The sequence below is a fragment of the Oncorhynchus keta genome, chromosome 34, assembly GCF_023373465.1.
Source record: "Oncorhynchus keta strain PuntledgeMale-10-30-2019 chromosome 34, Oket_V2, whole genome shotgun sequence".
Classification (NCBI taxonomy): domain Eukaryota; kingdom Metazoa; phylum Chordata; class Actinopteri; order Salmoniformes; family Salmonidae; genus Oncorhynchus; species Oncorhynchus keta.
The window spans coordinates 38,096,392-38,118,063 of NC_068454.1; the positions used below are offsets into that span (position 1 = coordinate 38,096,392).

At 40.0% G+C, this 21,672-nt stretch overlaps 1 protein-coding gene across 4 annotated transcripts; it reads right to left on the bottom strand.

Moving 5' to 3' along the window:
• Positions 1 to 5,338: 5,338 nt before the first annotated feature.
• On the bottom strand, positions 5,339 to 21,672 carry gad1a (glutamate decarboxylase 1a). 4 transcript variants are annotated; one of them, XM_035750098.2, is made up of 17 exons: positions 21,369 to 21,672; positions 20,107 to 20,187; positions 18,321 to 18,383; positions 15,788 to 15,928; positions 14,839 to 15,081; positions 14,578 to 14,668; positions 11,962 to 12,074; positions 11,686 to 11,801; positions 11,346 to 11,425; positions 11,205 to 11,259; positions 10,578 to 10,694; positions 10,348 to 10,412; positions 10,168 to 10,246; positions 9,825 to 9,974; positions 9,545 to 9,652; positions 9,088 to 9,177; positions 5,339 to 8,970 (listed from the first exon to the last, which is right to left on the bottom strand). In XM_035750098.2, exons 2-17 carry the CDS (start codon positions 20,180 to 20,182, stop codon positions 8,797 to 8,799), a joined length of 1,761 nt encoding a protein of 586 aa, XP_035605991.1. In that variant the 5' UTR covers positions 20,183 to 20,187; positions 21,369 to 21,672; the 3' UTR covers positions 5,339 to 8,796. The 4 variants fall into 4 exon arrangements, with proteins under 4 accessions (XP_035605991.1, XP_035605993.1, XP_035605992.1 ...); XM_035750100.2 differs by having other exon boundaries at positions 20,107 to 20,247; XM_035750099.2 differs by having other exon boundaries at positions 20,107 to 20,279.

The following is a 21,672-nucleotide window of genomic DNA, read 5'->3' on the forward strand; positions in this document are numbered from 1 at the left end:
GTAAGGATGAAATAGTATAATAACGTTTTTGTGGTGATACAATAAAACAGCTGAGATGAATCAACCAATGTGGAGGGCCGTATAACCATACCCCAAATGTAGAGGGTTGCTTGGACAGTGAAGTGAATCTCTCGATATCAGAGATTGGGTCTACTAATCAATAATTAACATTCTATTACTTATATCAATTACCTTTATTTGTTCTTTAAAACATATATTCATATACCGTTATTGATTAAGCAAATATATTAACTTTAAAATTAAGCTTAACCTTTTATTTCTCTTACAAAGGAGATATATGAAAGGATTCAAGTATGTTGCTTTCTGTACTGTATGTTAGGCTAGGCCTCTACAAACTGTGGTTGTAAAAGTTCCATCTTACTGGCCTTTCGCCATTGTAAGGGGCAAAATGCATCATACTGGGATAAAAATCTCCTCAGCGGAAGGATACCTTTATGTTCTGGTTTTGAGGCCAAAATACCCCCACTTCAAAGGATTACATCCATCATAGACTAGAAAGAAATAGTCATTATCTTCCCTCGTCCTTTAACATTATGTTGAAAATGGTCTCTGTTGATAATGCTTTCGAGGCTGGGAGGACAAGAATCATACTAGCGTACTATGAGTAGTATGTTGAAATATCACCACCATGGCTTATGTAGCAATGACTCATAACAAACTGTAAGAATTAAAGAATGCTTAATCTGCATTCCTGGTCAGAAATGTATACAATATGTGTGCTTGTATGTGCATACAGAATTTACAATTTAACTCAGTACTATGGTGATAATATTTGATTTATACATATGATTAATATATTTTGCTACAGTATTACATTTGTGACATTAAAATTGTTGTCATTTTCACTTTTAATCACTGAAGAATTCTCTGTTTACAGTGACACTATCCTACTAGAAGTAAATAAATAAACTCGGTATTTCACTCGCAGCTTGCTGACACCTTAAGTCCCTGCAATCATCACTCCTCTCAGGGCCGCTCTATGTGGCTGTCACAGATTTATATCCATTCAGTCCTCCAAGTAATTTACAATGCAAGTCTGGACTAGGGAATCTACTATTCTTAGTATACATGAAAATACATTCTTACAGCACTATAAAATATACTCTGTGGAGTTTTCAGGACACGGACTTGGACGTTTTGTGAGAGTCAACATTTTATGGTGTATATTACTGAAGAAGGACCAAATAATTTTGGGAATGTCAATACCAGCTTATGCAAAACATTGAAGCCTGTAAAATAAATGAGTATATTTTACTTATGAACTGGCAACAATCTGGGCAATAAAATGACTATGTACATAGAGAAGATTACCAATATCTAACATTATGGCAATGTTTAAAATAGTCTTTAGAACAGAGCAAAAACATTACTCGTCTGGGTTAAACTTGGCAGTCAACGTGCTGGATCCTTCAGCGTGCAACACATGGCAAACAGCTGTGTCTTCTCTGGATTGCCATGCTGACCACACCAACTGCCTGGCCTGGCTCCGGCCTGTCATGATGGCGGATGGACCTTCCAGAGCTGTGCTCGCCAACCATGATCTCCTTCCTCTCTGTCTTTGGCTCTCTGCTTGTAGTCCAGTTGTGAAGCTAATGAGAGCCTTCCAAATGCATTCTGACAAAGCTTAGTGATTGCAGTCATAATCAAGCCGAGTGCAAAAATGAATAGAATTGTGCACTGCAGCGGGTTTGTATTTTAATGACATAAACTTAATGAATCCTCTGTGACAGGTCATTATCCCGGGGAAGAGAAAACTGTCAAAATAAAGGGAGCCTGTGGTTAGACAAGCTGTATAATCTCACCGACATACTGTGCTGGGAGGCAGAGATAAAGTGCTCCTCAGAGAGAGAGGGGGGGTGTTTAGCTGACAGTTCAGTACAGGTACCTGCTGGTGAAATGTTTATCACACAGACTGTTTATTATTTTCATTTCAACCACTGACACTGTGTTCCCTGCCAGGCCAGTTCATGGCTCGTAGTCAGTATACGTGCAGTACCCTGGAAGTGTCAGCCCTCCTCATGTTAGAAACAATTAACAATTAACATTTAACAATTAGAGTGAGGCTGAGCACTGCATTACTGTCACATTCCGTGGGTCGTCTTGTTTCTTTAAAGCACATGATGGTAATCAGCATGCAAGGCCTGGTTGCAGTGTAATTGCTCTTGGCAAACACTAATTGCCTTTAGAAACTGTCCAAGACAGACATTTACTAGCAGTCTTTCAACTTTAACAAGAACCCCATTAGGAGTTCAGACATTATAGCCGGGGAGATGAGCAAGTTGCTGTTGATGCATTGTTCATTCTTCCATTTATACATTTGCTTTCTCCCAAGACAGATCAAACCTTGCACTGGGAGTGATCCACGAGGTCAATAAGAGGAGGCTATTTAGATAATTGTGAACTATTATCATTGTTTTAGGAGTGAAAGGCCCAGGCCACCGGTTTGATAATTAATCTCAGCCTTACCATCACTGCTAAAAACCCTTTAGAGAGTTACTGCCATGTTTGTATATCTGCTAAAGATTAAATGAATAAACTATGTTGATTTAAATAATACACTCCTCTCCACTTGGCCAAGATATATATATATATATATATATGTGTGTGTGTGTGTGTGTGTGTGTGTGTGTGTGTGTGTGCGCGAGCGTGTGTGCAGACAGACAGACAAAAGGTGGTTGTGTGGCAATGAGCCTCCATCAATATCATCATCATCATCATCATCACCATTTCATTCGACTAGCCGCGCACAATGGGAATGTCAGTATCTATCAGGAGCCTAATGTGGCAGTGATTCCCGGAGGTGGAAGATAGATCTGGCACATCAGGAACCCAATGACTAGACTCATGGATATATATGAGAGGAGAGCTTTACAGCTGAGAGGGGATAGGGGGAGAACCCCATTGTGGGGAGAATGTCTAGGACCTGAATGATCATATGAGGACACTGGAGGTGCAAAGAGATACCAGTTGAGATGAAACTCACTGCTATGGTTAGGAGGAAAGATACTGCATCTCAGACCTGAAGCACAAATCAATATCTCACAAAATCAATGGAAAGATTGTGTAACAAGCACATGCAACCAATACCATAACTATCAGGAAATTATTTATTTAATGAATAAAAACAACTTGGAGACCAGAGGTTCAGCTACATTAAAAGCCAAATTGCAACCATTTTTATCTCACTATCATTTCTGGGTAAGAATTACGTACCTTACTGTAATAGTTTTCCATTAACATTTTAAAAAAGAAACAAAAATAGCAATTTAGCAAATAAATATTTCTCAAGCAAGAATTCTGCTAGGACTGTCTCAGAGTGGCCTGAGTGGGGAGGGGGAGGGATATGTAATCTGAAAACTAGCTGCAGAGAGGTTTGGAACTCTCTTTGTAATTGATCTATATTAACTTGTCACCAATCCAAATCCAAAACCCTACCCATGCCAAACCTGCTGATTAGAAGGTCCTGTGTAGATTGTATTTTCAACGGGTAACTATCAGGAAATATAACACTGATCGAATTTCTTCACACTTTTACAGTGTTCGTTTAATCAGCTGTTGTACAATATGATTACAAAAAATAGGGAAAACTTCATTTTGACTGCACTGGGCCTTTAAATTTGATTGTACCTTGGTGTTGGTTCATTTTCTGTTGGACATGAAAACTAAGCCTCTTTAGGCCCACCATCCATCTCCTCATAGGCAGTGTGTTGGACACAGAGAATCATAAGTTGTGGGTGTTGTGAAATGGAGGGTGGTCAGCGATTCAGACAGCAGGCATTTCACAGTCTGGTGTTCATAGACAGTCTACCCCCAGAGACTGAGGAAATCAGCCATGCTTGTTATTTTCAAACGCCTGCTTTGGACTTGTTCAAAGTGTAATAATGCTTGTAATTGCGATTGATGGGCTTACTGATGGTTGGTAAAGGTGATGGAGAAATTCAATGAATTATTCATTTTATGTTCCTAATATATCAGAGAGCTATTCCAAAGTGTACATTATAAAGGGTGTGAAGACAAGATAATGCAAATTAGAACATATTTCTCTTACATGTTTCAGTCAAAATGGACAGACATTCGGTTCAAACAATCTTGGGAATGCTAAAATAGCTCTGGAGATGATACATTTTGCATTGTGTGGAAGCCCCAAGCACTGATATTTATGTTCCAGTGTAGGTTGAGAATATAACTTACAGTGGGAGGCCATTCGTCTCTGCTTAGGCACTGGACTGTGACAGCCAAAAGAGCTAATTATTGGGAGATACAAAAGCTGGTTCAGGTACTGCAGTTCAATCTGGCTCCTTCATTTTCATTTACGTTCAATTATTTCAAGAGCCTCAGACACCTGCTTCCAAATTAGCTCTGTAATTATGCATCAGTTCAATTAAGCCCAGACAATACTATCACCATTGCTGATGCAAACAACTAACCACTTTGTTTAATGCACTTCGACTCAAAGAAAAAAAGGTTTTTGATTTCTGTTACCCCCTTAAGACTGTGATTTATCCAATCCTGTATTTTGTGTAACTCTACGAAACATCCAATGACATCAAGTCCATAATGATCACGACAGTGATCAAACACTCCACTCCTGTACGACTGGATTCAGATAAAATGCACCCAGGCAGAGCCTTGAAATGGGCTTCTCTGAGAGATAAAAAAAAATGTAAAGGAAGCACAGTGTGATGCGTTTTATGATAAATATCTTCAAAGTGTGAGTAATGAGAGGAGTGGAGTACACAGCGGGGTCTCGTGAAAGCTCAGCTGTGAGATGATCAGCCAATAAACCTTCCCTCCGGGGGGATTCATTTTGAGGGATGGGGAATGATAATCACATAGGCTCTTTGGAGAATTTGGACAAGGCACTGGAAATACATGGACATTTGCTCATACTAGATCTTTGGCATGGGGGAGTGAGGGCTAATCAGTTCACAGGCCATGGTTGAAAAAAAAACAATATGTTAATTGCTCATTTCTACTGCCCATACTGGACTTTGATACTGCACCTTCCATTTCTGGGCTATCAGAAATGTTAATATGTTGTAAATGCGGAGTATTTGAACATGCCAGTGTGCCGTTGAGATGATTGCAATTCAGTTGCCTCTGACGACGAATGGAAGGCGGGTGGCAAAGGCCGAGTGTCTTCTGAGGTAAATCATCTCAAAATGTCTCTCACATCATTGCTGTTCCCCATGGCTGACCCGAGTCCATAAAGGCAGGTCTGTCCCCAAAGGCCTTTTTATTATTCAGCCAGCAAACACAGGACCCCAGAGGGAATATTACTGCACACCGTACGGAATTAAAAACAGCAAGCCATTACACTGGTCGACCGGACTCATAGCCACAGATTTATTCATTACAGATCATCATTAGACCTCATTAACAATAACTGCAAAAAAATGCCCCCCCAAAAATGGTTAAAGCTGAGATTTTTATTGGTGCTGTCAATAAGACGGTAATGATCTGCACTTAGTATGAGGTTCAAGTGGCTACCTTGACAGGGGATCTTCATCCGACTCACTTGGAATGTAAATTCAATCAATCTGATCACAGAAACAAAACCATCATCATGACCGTGCGTTTGTTTTGTCAACATCTCAATGACAAACAATTGGTCTCTTGCAACATGTCGATTCTCACGGGATGGTCCTTCTGTAGCTCAGTTGGTAGAGCATGGCGCTTGTAACGCCAGGGTAGTGGGTTCGATTCCCGGGACCACCCATACGTAGAATGTATGCACACATGACTGTAAGTCGCTTTGGATAAAAGCATCTGCTAAATGGCATATTATTATTATAATATTGTCCACACACGGGTCATATTAAGACCAGATAATCCACGACATAGTTTATAGATTTGAATGATTATATATTTAATTAAATGGCCCCCTTCATTAAGTGAAATTCTTCAAAACAGTCAATGCATCACTGTCAAAATACAAACAATCCTTTGTCCCTACGATAAAACATTTCCCCAGATGGTTCATCACTGTGCTTCCCACTAAATAAGGGCTTTATTGAATCCGTATCGTGGAAGTGCAGCATTTCAGCGCAATTTCAATTTAAAGGCAATGTTTCCGCATTACAGTGGAGACTGTATTCACGGCAAACGGCTCAACGGGACATGACCTTTCAATTTCTATCGCGCAATCTGTACCGCTTCAGCGATACAGATTGAATAGAGCCCTAAAGAGCCCTAAAGAAACAGCACATTTGCTGCCAGAGCTCAGCTTCCCTCCCACAGCTAGTCATGTGACACTATAACATTCAGTCAATGTGATTCACAATGACATATCACAGTTACACAACACAGATTGCACTAAGGTTAAGGGTGACTGACTTACATATTCTTATATAAATATCTTAATCCATCTATTGGTTATATTAAGGGACTTATTTATATATATTTGTAAGTATACCCTTCTTTGGTTCACAAATACACTAAAATACCTTTTAATATGCTTATACAAAACACAGTAGCGTTTCAAAATACAAGTAAGGACACATTACAAATGGAATAGATAACAATATAAATCAAGTGATTCATCTATTAAATACTATTATTTAGTGGTTTGTATAATCATTGGAACATGTGTTACTGAAAAACTAGGACATATATTTGCCACAAAAGCAATGTAACAATACTATACACAATCTCCACAAAATTCATAAGCTCTAAAAACGCAGCAATAGAATACAGTACCTGTTACAATGACTGTGTTATATTCCCTCTACTTAATATGAAAGGGGAAAACCAGATACAATGTGGTGTTGCATACAGTGCCCCTGGCTTAATATCTACATGGACAACACACAGCACCAATATTCAGTACATTATAATATATATACAGTACCATTCAAAAGTTTGGACGCAGCTACTCATTCAAGGGTTTTTCTTTCTTTTTTTAAAAATGTATTTTTACCATTTTCTAAATTGTAGAATAATAGTGAAGACATCAAAACGATGAAATAACACATATGTAATCGTGTAGTAACCAGAAAAAGGGTTAAACAAATCAAAATATATTTTGTATTTGAGTCTTCAAAGTGGCCACCCTTTGCCTTGACGACAGCTTTGCACACTCTTTGCATTCTCTCAACCAGCTTCATGAGGTAGTCAACTGGAATGCATTTCAATTATCAGGTGTACCTTGTTAAAAGTTCATTTGTGGAATTTCTTTCCTTAATGCGTTTGAGCAAAATAGTTGTGTTGTGACAAGGTAGGGGTGGTATACAGAAGATAGCCTTACTTGGTAAAAGACCAAGTCTATATTATGGCAAGAACAGCTCAAATAAGCAAAGAGAAACAACAGGCCATCATTACTTTAAGACATGACGGTCAGTCAGTACGGAAAATGTCAAGAACTTTGAACATTTCTTCAAGTGCAGTCACAAAAACCATCAAGCTCTATGATGAAACTGGCTCTCATGAAGATCTGCACAGGAAAGGAGACCTCTGCTGCAGAGGATAAGTTCGTTAGAGTTAACTGCACCTCAGATTGCAGCCCAAATAAGTTCAAGTAACAGACACATCTCAACATTAACTGTTTAGAGGCGACTGCATGAATCAGGCCTTCATGGTCGAATTGCTGCAAGGAAACCACTACTAAAGGACACCAATAAGAAAAAGAGACTTGCTTGGGCCAAGAAACACGAGCAATGGACATTGAAGGCCTAAAATCTGAAATCTGTCCTTTGGTCTGATGAGTCCAAATTTGAGATTTTTGGTTCTTTGTGAGACGCAGAGTAGATGAATGGATGATCTCCGCATGTGTGGTTCCCACCGTGAAGCATGGAGGAGGAGGTGTGATGGTCTGGGGGTGCTTTGCTGGTGACACTGTCTGTAATTTATTTAGAATTCAAGGCACACTTAACCAGCATGGCTACCACAGCATTTTATAGCGATACGCCATCCCATCTGGTTTGCGCATAGTGGGACAATCATTTGTTTTCAACAGGACAATGACCCAACACACCTCCAGGCTGTGTAAGGGCTATTTGACCAAGAATGAGAGTGATGGAGTGCTGCATCAGATGACCTGGCCTCCACAATCACCCAACCTCAACCCAATTGAGATGGTATGGGATGAGTTGGACCGCAGAGTGAAGGAAAAGCAGCCAACAAGTGCTCAGCATATGTGGGAACTTCTTCAAGACTGTTGGAAAAGCATTCTTCATGAAGCTGGTTGAGAGAATGCCAAGAGTGTGCAAAGCTGTCATCAAGACAAAGGCTACTTTGAAGAATCTCAACACTTTTTTGGTTCCTACATGATTCCATATGTATTATTTCATACTTTTGATGTCTTCACTACTATTCTACAACATAGAAAATCGTAATAATAAAGAAAACTCCTGGAATGAGTAGGTGTCTCCAAACTTTCGACCAGTACTGTATATTACAATACTGCACATATCTATGCCATGAGGTGCTTTGCATTGTCCTCTGTCTCTACTGAAAAGGTCGCTCAAGGTCACTCAGTATGTGAATATGTATTCTCTTACATAGGCTATACTGTACAATAGTTAAATCTAACAATGGCATAGTCACTGCTAAAAGACAGAACAGACAGGAAACATATGAGTCCCACATTTATTATTCTGAAGGTTACCTGTGGTCTAAAAAGACCTATAAGCAGCTGAAGATTCAAAGTCCTACATGATTGGTCAAGAGACAACAGGAATATGAAGCTCAGTGTAGCTCAGGGTCTTTTTAGAGCTGGACATGACAAAGCTGAGAATGAAAGGTCAAAGGGCAACATCCTCCTAATGGGTGTGGCCATTACAAGTCCTGCCCCAGTCTCTCAATCTCATCGGTTAAGAAGTCGATATCTGACCTGGTGGCGGCAGGATTGGAGATGACCATTCGGAAAAAGTTGACCTTGTCTCCCTGAGGCTGGTAGCCCACCATGGTAGTTCCAGACTCCATCATCAACGCCTTGATCTTGGGGGCCACCTGGTTTAGAGGCAAGGATTCACAATTCAGAGAAATGTACAGTAGGTCAGTGCTGTCTCATCTGAATACAGAATATAGTCTTCATGGGCCGAAGCTGACGAGTCCTTTACTCCTTACCTTATGCAACTTCTCCCTCTTCTCCTGACCGTCGGGCATGTCACGAATGCCTGGCGGAAGGTACCAGAAGCAGACATTCGTGTGCTGGGGCTGTGGAAAGAAAACAGCAACATTGTTTGTCTGTGTCTTTACTCAATGGAGTGTCTAAAGAAGAAGTAGCCAACCTCACTAAGAGACCAAATTGAGATCTGAGGCTCTTGCAAGGCAAGTTCATAAATCCACAAGGAGTTCAACTGGGGATTCTAAAGCCTAGCACCACCTCTAGAGGCAGACAGCGAGGAGAGTTGGCCTGCCTCACTACATTGTGTTGCTCAGAATACTATTGGGCATCTCAGTTAATGAGTTCATATTAATCAGATATGTAATTCCTCTGACGCTTTATTAGGGTAATCCATTAGAAGATATTGCTGTTTTTGGGAACAGAACCAAGTAGAAAATTAAGGGAGAAAAATCTCACCTCTCCATCGAACACCATCTGATAGCCCTCGCGACCCTTTATTTTAGTGTAGAGATAATGCGAGAGGTCCAAACACTTGTCGATGTGCTGTTCAAACCCTATTGTTCCCTGTTGGAGTGGAAATACACAAAACATAAGAAAGATCATTCATATCAAGAACTACCCTTTTTCTGTTCCATGAGCCAAGATCAGCATCCAAGATCAATCCCTGTTTCATGCTAACGCTTTAAAGCCTGACTAAGTATTGCAATAAGAGCTTGGACAGATATGTGCACATTACCTTTGCTTTCCACATGAGCCAGAATTTGAAGATATCTACATGTCGTCCACACTGGATGGCCTTGTCCCCTGTGTCGTACGATACATCGTACTGTTTGTCTGGTTGGAAGAGGTAGCCAGCGCACATGGAGTTGCAGCCTGATAAAACTCCCTGCAAAGATCAATGGTGTGGTTAACGGACACGGACGAAAGGCAGAGACGTCACGTTCAACGGTGCCTTCAAACTGGGCTATACTCATAAGAATAGTAGCCAACTCTCTGTGACCTCCGACTTAACTTGAAGTGTGGTTTCGTGGCATTCACACCATAAGGGATGATGACCCATCTATCCGTATTGCTCTTACCCTCTCTCTGACCAGAATGGCAGAACACTGCAGTGGCACACCCATCATCTTGTGAGGGTTCCAGGTGACCGAGTTGGCCCTGCAAACATGTAACGCGGACTGTAAGGCAGGCCACGGTCCCCATCAATGAGTGTGTGTGATTGGTTTAAAATAGGATATCTTCTCGGGGCTGTAGCCTACCTCTCTACGCCACACAGCTTGTGCCTGTGCTTCCTGGACATCAGTAGGCCTCCTCCCCACGCACCCTGAACAAAGACAACAGTTTGTTTTGAGGATAAGGATTGGACACGGCAGGTGGCTTATATGTTCAAACTAAAGCTCAGCCGACCACTGAAATGTGTTGCACTTAACCCTGAAATGATCGATGTCACCACAACCTTACTGTATCCGTAGTAGGAAGACGCACTTACATCCACATGTAACCACATGTTGTATTTCTCGCAGATGTCTGCAATCTCGTGGATGGGATCGAAGGCTCCATACACTGTGGAACCAGCTGTAGCATTCACGAACATTGGGACACAACCCTGCAAGCATACACCATGAGAATGAATATGGAGCCTTGTGTTATTGGAGTGAATTGAAATGGTTGCATTCTGTTTCTGTCATCTTTGACATACTATGAACAGGTTAGAACAGATTTAAATAACATTGGACTATTTCTCTTGCGCGAGCCTTTGTAACCCCAGAACTGCACGTCCATTGCAGACAGCCTGCTATCACCGCTCTCCTGTAACGGAACTAGCTTCAGGAGACTGTGCTTTGGAGCTAGTGGCAGTGCGTAAGGTAATACTTAAGGAGGCATAAGTACTAACCCTAAAATGAAAGTAGACCTGTTTTTTATTTTGTAAACATGAAAGATTACCTGACGACCCGGAGCATTCAGATGACTAGATTCATATTAGGCAGCTGTTCTCATTTGAATTCTGTGTCAGTGCATCGCATCATTGTGCAGAATCAAACGGAAGGTATTTCATGTCTTCAGGGGATACGAATCCACAGTTTGAAGTTGATTGGCTGACAGTTTGAAAACTCACCCTCGCCTTGGCATCGATGACCTTGGCTTCCAAATCAGCGGGAATGACTCTCCCTCTAGTGAAGCAAACAAGACACGTCAAAGGGGTGTTCTCACTGGGTTGTTTCATTCAGTGCAGTAAATTGGACATGGCTCCACAAACCTCTCATCTGTGCTCAACAGGATCAGGTTTTCTGTTCCAAAGCCCAGAGCAGCACTGGCTTTCTTAATAGAGTAGTGGCTCTGACAAAACACATGAGCATGACATTAGACTACGAACCTATCAGCTGAGCTCTGGCATATAGTCAGCTGATGTACTGTCCAATGGTTGTATTTGTTGTGTTGCTTTGAATCAGGTATGCCACAAACCCTTTATACAGAATAGACAGGGTCAATCAAGCAGTGACAATAAATAACAATAAGACGTTGTCTTGGTAATACAATCCTGCTTCTGAGACTGGAGACCTGTTCTGCTGTGGAAATGAATGTTGGATGAGACTTACATGCTCGGAGGTGAAGAGCACCAGTCTGGGGGCAGCAGTCATGCCTTTGGTCTTGACTTCAGGGAAGAACTTGTAGCGGGCGATCATCACACTGTACATGTTGGATATTGCTCCACCTGCACAAACGTTTGCATACAATGTTTCACTAAACTGCATTTGATTATCTGAAGGCTTGTGTAAGGAATCTTCATCTGTAACGGTAGGTTTATTCCCACCTCAGATTCTCAAGGCATGGCTGAATTCATAACTGTTCATCAGAATTGGCTTCGCACTCACCTGGTGAGAAGATCCCATCGCCCTCTCCATCAGGCCAGCCAATGATCTCCCTCATCTTCTTCAGCGTCAGCTGTTCCATGAGCACGAAGACTGGGGCAATCTCATAGGTGAACCTGAAATACAGAGCACCTGTCTCCAGTTACCCACTACCAATAGAAATCCATTCTATCACTGGCCTTGAACTCTCATATTGTCATGGGTTTCTCATATCTACATTGTCAACAACAGAATCAATGAAGGCAGGTGGCAAAATCCCAGGATAAGGCATCACCATACATCACCATTGTGATAAAGGCCAATAATTGTAGCTTATTTCTTCTATTCTTTTGTGCAAAATAGATTTAAATTGTGTTGTTTTGTTGAATTATCATTACATATGTTTCTTAATGTGTATATTGAGCAATGCCACGTTGAAGCCAGAGAAAAGAATGGAACACGCTTACTACTTTCAACGCCGTCGCGATTCAGTGATAGCTCTGTTACATTGTATTACGGATACCATTTGTTGCAGTGGAATGAGAAAGAACATCAATGTCACATAGTCTGAAGTCCATTAAGAATATTCCACCAAGAGGGAACCCCTGTCTCTGAGTTAGCAAGAAGAAGAGGCTAGAAACGCGAGGCAACACAATGAGAGCGTCATTGCCTTTGCGTCTGAGGTTAGTCTTGAGGCCAGCTTCCGCGGAGCTTGTTTTCAATGTGTTTTGAATTAAAACAGTATATTACCCTCATGGCCTGTCTCACAGAGAGTAATGATGGAAGAATGGTCGTTTCTCCTTTAGAATAGGAATTATATCATTGCGATCATGTTTATTCAATACAATCACAATTACAACATAAAGGATTGTTTTCATATCATTAGAAACTTCCTCCAGGGTAGTGCAAGATCAATGTAGAATGAAATGGATCCCCATCTAACTCATCTATCGTCACTATGTCCTGCCCAATGCTCTTCTCATTACACTGCCTGTCTATTCATGCAATGAGTCAATGCATTAGTGGGGCAATGCAGTGTATCACACTGTGCCATACACACAGCACTTATTTTGTTTTGTTCTCTGGCTCATCATATCCAGCAGAAATGTTTCAAATGAGTCCGGAGCTATTGTCCCAAATGAATTTTCACTCGCTCACTTATGTAGAGTAATCCTGATGATAACCCTGGGACGTGATTGTCAACCTAGTAGTGGGAATCAATACGTGTCAGGGGTAATTAATGATGATGGAGTAATTAGCTCATGCAAATAACAAATATGGATGCAGTCAGAGCCAACCCTCTGATTCAACTCATCTACAGTAGTGTTGCTATATAGCATACACAGGGTGGCAACACTCTCACCAGGAGATCTTCAGCACCATATCAATCCCATGAGCTGGACCGACTAAACACTCTTCAAAACACTGGGAGCAAAGAGGGATACATCCTTTGAGGATTACAATACATAGAAGGTCAAGTCAGCCAGGCCATGTTTTGACCCGTTAATTAATTCAGGGGCCAGGCAAAATGAATAATTGAATCCCTGACATGAAGAAGACAAGCCTTGGTGGTGAGCTTGTATTTCTGTGCTGTGTTTAGGCCCAAAAAATGTATGGAAATTGACCATGACCACACAGATTACTCTGGTTATTACCACTCAGAAATACAATGTTTTATCAATGTTCACAACACAATATTTTTCATATCGTGTGTTTTTTGTTGTTGTAATGATGATTTTACAATGCTGTGATGGGTTCCCAGGCTGACATCATAGACAAGATCAGCATTTTACAGCAGCTGATACACTCTGACCAGTGGCTTAACTGACTTGGAAGCCTTAGCTGGTAATCTGTGTGTACTGGTCAACAATAGTCCATGGCCAACGAAGCGTCAACGTTTCTCCTGGACAAGTCTCTGGGCACCTGGTGTATCGCCATGCTGTCTCTTACAGATTTCCTTTGCCACAGGAAAAGCAATATTGAATCACAATTGTCTATTGTTCACATTTGCGCAGAAGATCTCAGGGGCATATCTCATTCTGTTGTGGCAAAGAGCATTCCATAAAACAACCACCAACCAATATAACTTTGAATGCTAATCAATATGCAATTTAGTTTGCCTGCAGGGCTGTATTATCTGACTACAGCCACAGTGTCGGTCAACAACAACAATAAAGCAAACAGATAGTGAACTCACACAACTCTCCCTTTTTGCTTGCTTAAAAGGCAGTCTGTAAGAGCATCCTTGGGATCTTTCACTTAGAAGCTTATGAAAGGCCCTAAATATGTCACTTCCACTGATCTTCATCTTCAAACGAAATCTTCAGAGGCCATTTGAAATGGTAGGAATTGCCATTTTTCTTCAACGCCAGACATGCCTTAAACCAAACGAAATCCACTCTCTGCCTAATTAGATCCTTCAACCTCTTATCACAATCCCCAGCCTAAAATGAAAACTATGTTACGCAACTCTTACTAAGATCCTTTGTTTCGGCACATTGTTTACAAAATCGACAGGACTACTTTAATACTATACACATATTTCCAAAATTGTAAAGTTCCTGTGATTTTCACTAATAAACACCTATAAATGTATCATAACAAATGTGTAATAACTGTGGTGAGATAAAGACCACTCACATGTTAGTGTTTGCAGTGGAGGTGAGCCATTCTCCTGACAAGCCAATGATGTCTAAGCCAGTAGATAGCTGATTGAAAAACCTGGGGTGACCTGGGAGGGAGACAACACCATTTGTCTTTTAATACATTTCTCATGAAAGCTTCATCATTCAACTATGGGATCATCTGTAATCATTAAACCACATTGTAGACAAATGAGAGAGATATTGATTGTGCTGGGGGGTTAGCCGTGCTTTATGCCTCTGTCTCCTCTGTCCTCACCTGTTCTCACTCCATATTTCAGGGTATCCCTACAGTCCACCAGGATCTGCTCCAGAGATTCAGGTTGGTCAGATAGCTCCAGGTTGAAGCCCTCCATGCCTTCCAGCAGCTGGTGGGGGTGGTGGAAGTCCAGGACCTTGGTGGATCTGTCGAAGGTCTTCCGGACGTAGTTTGTAAGAATATCCACCACCTCCAACAAAAACTGCATAGTTGGCTCCTCTCCATTTTTAGCTGGTAATAAATCTAGGGTGAGAAATTGAAGCATGTCAACAGTATTTGTGTTTTTCACATTTTTGAAAAAATGTATCCATCACTTTTGTTTGCATCCTAGCTCACTTGAGGATGTTTTTAAGAGCTTACTTTCACAATCTTCTGTAGAATGTGTCATGACTTCATTCTACTTCACATCTTGTAAACTATTTCTTTGGTTTTCCTCTCTAAAGCTGGTATAAATTATATAAATTAGAATGTCATTTCCAGTAACAAACGAATGAGCCTTTTTGGTATTTCTCCAGTGAGTATCCCTGAGTAGCCTATGCTATTTTACAGCTATTACAACTTGATCTAGCCTGTCATTATGGTAAACCAAATGGTGAATATTGATTTAAAATAGGCATAGCAATCAATTCAATTTAAATGACTAACAACCTAATGATTTAGGGTTTTCTTATTTTCCACAAAAAGTAAAAAAAAAAAAAAGAATTACCTTTTATCATCAAACATGACTAAATTGAAAGAAATCCCAGAGATTTAGACTGATTATAAAGATTTGGTATTTTCAAACCAGATCAAATCAGGCTAATCTTTGCATCAGTAACAACATTTAAGATTTTAAATTGACTCGTGTTCCATGTAAAACAACTGAACAAAGCGAACATCAACAAGTTCCCTACATCCTTTTTATTCATAGGCCTACGTTTCCCATAATGAAAATAATCCGGACATCTACCTCTAGCAAATAGATTGGAAAAATCCGTCTCCGTGCGTCTGAAACGGGAATCTCTGTCGCTGTTATCCAGCAGGTCCTTAGACGATCTTTCCTTGAAGGAACTAATCTTCTCCTCGAGGTTGTTGTTCTTCTGCAAAAATCCTGAATTGTTGCAAGGGGCAGAGGATTGAAATGAGTGATTACTATCATCACTCCCAATCCCAAACATTTTGATGACACACTTTTTACACAAAACACATGCCTAAATGTCTCTCACTGATTGAGCTGACAATGACGTGGTGTGGGTTGGTTTTAAGAAAATTCCCATCCTGTCCAGGGAAGCCTTTTTATGGGAGGAAGAGTCAGTGGGAGGTTGAGCCCAGTGACAGCAGCACCAAAAGCCAGTCAAGCAAAAACAAATATCCGTCATTTCGTGTAGCTGTAAATTCGTATTAATTCCCTCCGACAGATTCCACTTCAGTAAGCAGGGAAGAGCACACAATGAAGTGAACGTCATGTCATTAAATGTCATTAAAGCCTGAAGTCAGACCTAATAGTTGGACTGGGCTGTGATGATATATGGGACATTTTATAGGCTATCTGCTCATAGACTTGTGGAGGACACCACATTAACTCAAATCTTATTTATTAACCTATACCGATTTTTTTTTGTTTTTCAAAAATGTATTTCTAGGTTGGCCTTCGAAAAAAAGAACAACTATTCCAAATGTTATGCTAAGATTATTAGTAATACAAAGTCCTGCAATGTGATCTTATTTATGATCTTATTTTACAATCAACAACGCAATATTTCAGATAAACTAGCTAGGCCTACAAGATGTGAAACGATATGCCATATCCCACACCCTTTTAGAGTAATAAATAAAACCACATAAAAGTGTATCAGGAGATGATAGTTGAAAGTATTTTTTACTGTTCATTTATTTTTATTTCGTTTTCAATATAGACTAATTGTAGATAATTGTATTATTTCACATTCAGAAAGGATATGTTGGATTATATATACCCCGAATAAGCATAAATCCAATATTTCACAAGGTCAAGCATTTGATGTTGTTTTTAAACCAATATCATTGCACTTAATAAACAGAGATGAAAAGTGGAAAACGGGCCTATAGGCCTATATAGTGAATCAGATCAAACCAAAACGTAAAACTGGCAAATCAAACTTGATTTATCCTTTGCGTTGGGCTCCCAAGTGGCGCAGCCACTGCATCTCAGTACAAGAGGCATCACTACGTACACACTGGTTCGAATCTAGGCTGTATCATATCCGACCGTGAATGGGAGGACCATAGGGCCGTCATTGTAAATACGAATTTCTTCTTAACTGACTTGCCTGGTAAAATGAAAATAGGCCTATACTGTTGGTCCTTGATTGGCCCTGATGGCTCAATAACAATAGACTCAACGCTTGGCCATATCAGATAGGGCTAATGCATTTTGCTTCCACTTAATCGGTGCGTATAGTGGAGAAGGAGTCCTACTATCTCTGCAAAACAGAACCTTGACGAATTGCGATTTGAGTTCCCTGGAGCAGAAAAGATGACTATCGCGATGAGAGTAATCTTTTCTCTTCTGATGGACTCGCATCATGATAAGGACCGATTCCAATCATTCCACCAAATATAGCTCTTTAATAAATGACACCCGCTCAGAGGCTACCGATATATTTTGAGAAAAAGACAAAGGCAGGTGCGTATAATAAGATATTAAGATTTGGCTCAGCAAATACAAAGATAGGCTATCTTACTTGTGGATAACTACAATGAATGTAGTAAAATCAACTGTACATGTTCATGTTTCAGTCGAAATTACCTAAAAATAATGAAAAGGGGGTTGTATAAATGACTTAAATGTAAAAATGTAATGTATAATTTAGCCGGCTATTTGTTTATTCCAAGGTCATTAAGCATTGGCAAACGTATATGTTTTTCCAGGTAGGCCATAAGAGGGCGCAATAGTACGATTTGATTAAGAATTCTATACTTTTTAAAGCAAGGTAAGAAAACACACACGTTGAAAACATATCAAGATTAAAGAGAGCTCATATTCCATTTTGGGAAGTGCCAACGTAGACCTATAGTTATTTTTGGGCCAATAGCTAGTCTCTGCTGTTTTTCGAACTGATTTTAATATTGATTAAAAAACAGGTTTGTTACTATAAATTCAGTGGTAATAATCAATATGGCCAATTTTGATTCTTTCTGCATGAAAAGCCACTCATGCGACCAGAGAAAGAAGAAAGGGACAGAACGTAATCACAGCCGCCCAGGCTTCACAGTCTTTGTGTATTAGCCCAAAACAGTATGGCTAATAGCCTATTAATCAGATATCAGAATGGTCTGCTTGCTCGACGTTGAGAAACACATAAAATATGAAACAGGTTACATAATGTAGGCTATGATATTTATTCTGTTAATTATTTGACGTAGGACTAATTGCATTCTAAAAGACACTTAAGAACAAAAGCCTACATAAACATGTATTATGAGGTCCACGAAAATAAATTACATGAAAATAGTCAACTTACCACATATCTTCATTCCCAATTTTCTAGAACATCCGTGAGCAACTCCACACCAAGCGTCATAGCCTAAAATACATTTGGAAAACTATTGAGAAGGCCCTTACATTAGGCCTCAAGTGCATATTATTTCTGAAAAAATACTCCCAAACTCAAAGTGATGGATGGGAAAATATTGAAGCATGTTGGATAAAACAATGCATACGACTATCAATTAACCTGCATCTGTGTGTGTTTTAATTTATCTGCTCTATCCCAATGATACCACTATGGCCATAGGCCTATAGCGTGGCATTTCAGCTGAACATTCCACGATTTAGCCATTTCTGACTGTGGAAAGGAACTAATTGGGTGAGAAGATGCTGAAAAGATCAGACATGCATCACCAGACATTGGCCAGTGACAAAAAGGGCTGAGCATTACGTCGCTATCAAGGGCTTCCATGGATTAAATTGGGGAGGTGGGGAGTTGTTGTGTGTCTGTGTGTGAGGAGGGGGGTCTAGGAATTGAAGAATTCTGTTGAAATTGACCCTGGAAAAGCGGCCAGTGGAAGGGACAGACAGCTCCACACAGAATGACGTTTAACCGCTGCTTAGGATCACAAATCACATATATCTGGACCAAATCTACGCCAATGTTACACCCATGAAGACAAATGCAAAGGAAACAGAAATATCTGAAATAAGACGTGTATAATGCCAAATAATTATGCCAATTATGGGTGGAATAAGCTTGAGATCCACGAGCATAATTCTGATTTTCGCGTATTATGCATTGATGTCAAAAGAGATACAGACACAATTGAAGTTGCACATTAATAGTTGTAGCCTAATACTGGCACGACAACAGCCCAAAGCAAGCACAGGTTTGCAAGCAAATTCAGCACTGACTGAATCCCTTTTCTGGTGAGAAAAACGGAGGTGCAGTTTTTCTACATTTAACTCTGATCTGACGTCAAATACAATTTCGTGGTTTAATCTTTTACCTTTGAAAATGCATAATTTACATTGGAGTGTAGTCTATATCAAATCAGAGCTTTATGGTTGTATGTGAGGAAAAGTAGGACATTTATAGCGAGCTTTGCATCAAAATATTAATGTGCTTGGACAACTAATTGGAATGTAGCCGAGGCTATAGGTTAGTTATGTTTGTCTTCAATAGCTCTTGGATAATAAAAAGTATTGAGGCAGCGCTGTTGGCCGCTTACATCTATCTCTACATCCCCCCTCAGCTGAAGGTACAATAAGGTGCTTGAACACATGCCATTAGGGCCAATTTAGTGTGGCTACAATTAACGCCACTTTGCACATAATAAATTAGCATTACATTCACTCTCACTTTTTATTCAACCACGACGGAATAAATACACTGACAAATATAGGCTACTATAGTCTCTTTATGGAAGGCAATAATAATAATAATAATAATAATAATAGGTTTATAACAGCAGAATAATAATTCAAGAAGGCTGTATATTTTTTGGGAAGATTATTTTAAATTCTTTTGGGATTTTTGCATTTATCAATACCGACAGGATGGTACTAGACAAGCCATTAGTATTTTCTAATTGCTTCAGTTCATGTTTTTAGAGGACATCAACCGATTTTGACAGCAAGATCCGTCTATCAAGCAGATGCCGGGAGGTCTGCTGCGCATGCAATGATGCGGTGATTTGTTGCGTGGGAGGCATTTAGAATGGTACAGTTTTTTTTCCTCCGTGGAAATGATTAATGGCATTGCCCACAAAGTAAATAGCACAAGTGAAATAGCGTTTTATCTGTGATGGACCTACTTGAGCCTGGTGGTCGTAAATTTGTCGAGTTGGGATCCGGTTCGTTGCCAGACGAGGAAGGTGCAGACGCCGCCATCACTCCTAAGATACAGTACAAATGTCCTCACTCCAAAGCTCTCTGTCACTTTCTGGGAAACCTTTCTTATTTTATTCAAGATGAAAAGTCACATTCACTGCAAGGAGAGTAGAAAGAATAGCTGTCTCTGAGCCTTAAAATATATAAATAATGACATGCCTATCTAGGCTATGTTAAATGTATGAATATGATATTTTAAGATCGATCCCTCATTCAAACGCTGACAGAAATATCCACAACTACGAATAAGCAAGGAGACAGGACACGACAGACATGTCTACGACATCGTCTGGCAGCCAGAGTAGCGTACAATTATTCTCAAACATCAATTAACAGGTTGGCTGAGGCTGCAGTGCACATGATTTTTTCCTGAATCCATAGGCGACAGATATGAGAGTAAAAAAAATGCTAAATAACTTATTGGCTATAAATACAATACATTTCATTAGGCTTTATCAAATCATCATCGACAATGATGCTCATTAATCCTCGCCAATCCGTTCCACAACCTGATCTCTGCTGTCAACGTGGATAATGAGGCATCACTGCAAGTGCATTTCTTTGTTTTCAGAGAGTTATATATGTATCTGCCTTTGATGATAGGAAGGTAACCCGGGGAGTTGGGCAACAAATAGTTTAACCCTAAAACATTATGTATTGAAAGTGAAAATACTGAATTAGCCTTGATAAATGATCAACTATGACATTAACAGCTAATCTGGTGATTTATCACATAGGCAAGTTAGGTGAACTGTCAAACCTCAGATAAATGACGTATTTCATTTTATAATCATGACAGAAAATATGCGACGTTTACACAATTGATTGACAAACAGGATAGTGACTCCTCAATTAAGAGGAAGATTTGTAAATAGTGATGACCCTTATCCAGGTCAATGTCACTTCAAGGGAAAAGCATGCCCATGCAATGAAAAACCCTCCGTCAAAGCTCAAAGAACTGTAGTTGAATGATACCACAATTTTATCAATCAATAGCTTTAATATCAGCAAACACATACTATGCATAGCCTGTATTGTTCTCTGTGTCTATCGTACAAATCGTTTATGAACGATGTTAAAACACCTGTTTGAGCCTCTCAAACGTCAATTTATCATAGAGCTTTAATGAACAAAGCACACTTATCCAGCTCTTGTAAGATAATAATCCCTGTTAAAAACATCTTACCGTGCTGAGGGTGGGTACAGGTGACCAAGTAGAGCCCCAGAAAGAAACTATGGGACGATGATGAAATAAAGTCCGTTGGCAACGCAACGCAACGTCTGGTGCGCTTTTGACACTTCAAGAAAAACAGGGTTTTGAATATCAGTTCAATATCAGTCTACAAAATCCCATCCACAGTGACCTTTTTAGAGAAGTAGCCTACGTTTGATTTGCTGATATTTAGAGCCGCGTGCATTGACTATTTATTCGTTACTACGCACGCATGAGTCACACCAATACCTCCTCTGGTGCTGAACATTCCCCCCAC

What these genes read in the sequence shown, in the direction of transcription:
- gad1a (XM_035750098.2), bottom strand. Translation starts at nt 20,182, where the DNA reads ATGGCGGCGTCTGCACCTTCCTCGTCTGGCAACGAACCGGATCCCAAC. An exon ending in CGATGGGATCTTCTCACCAG is followed by an intron (nt 11,802 to 11,961) that starts GTGAGTGCGAAG and finishes ACGTTTGTGCAG; the next exon opens with GTGGAGCAATATCCAACATG. An exon ending in AGAGGGAGAAGTTGCATAAG is followed by an intron (nt 8,971 to 9,087) that starts GTAAGGAGTAAA and finishes CCTCTAAACCAG; the next exon opens with GTGGCCCCCAAGATCAAGGC.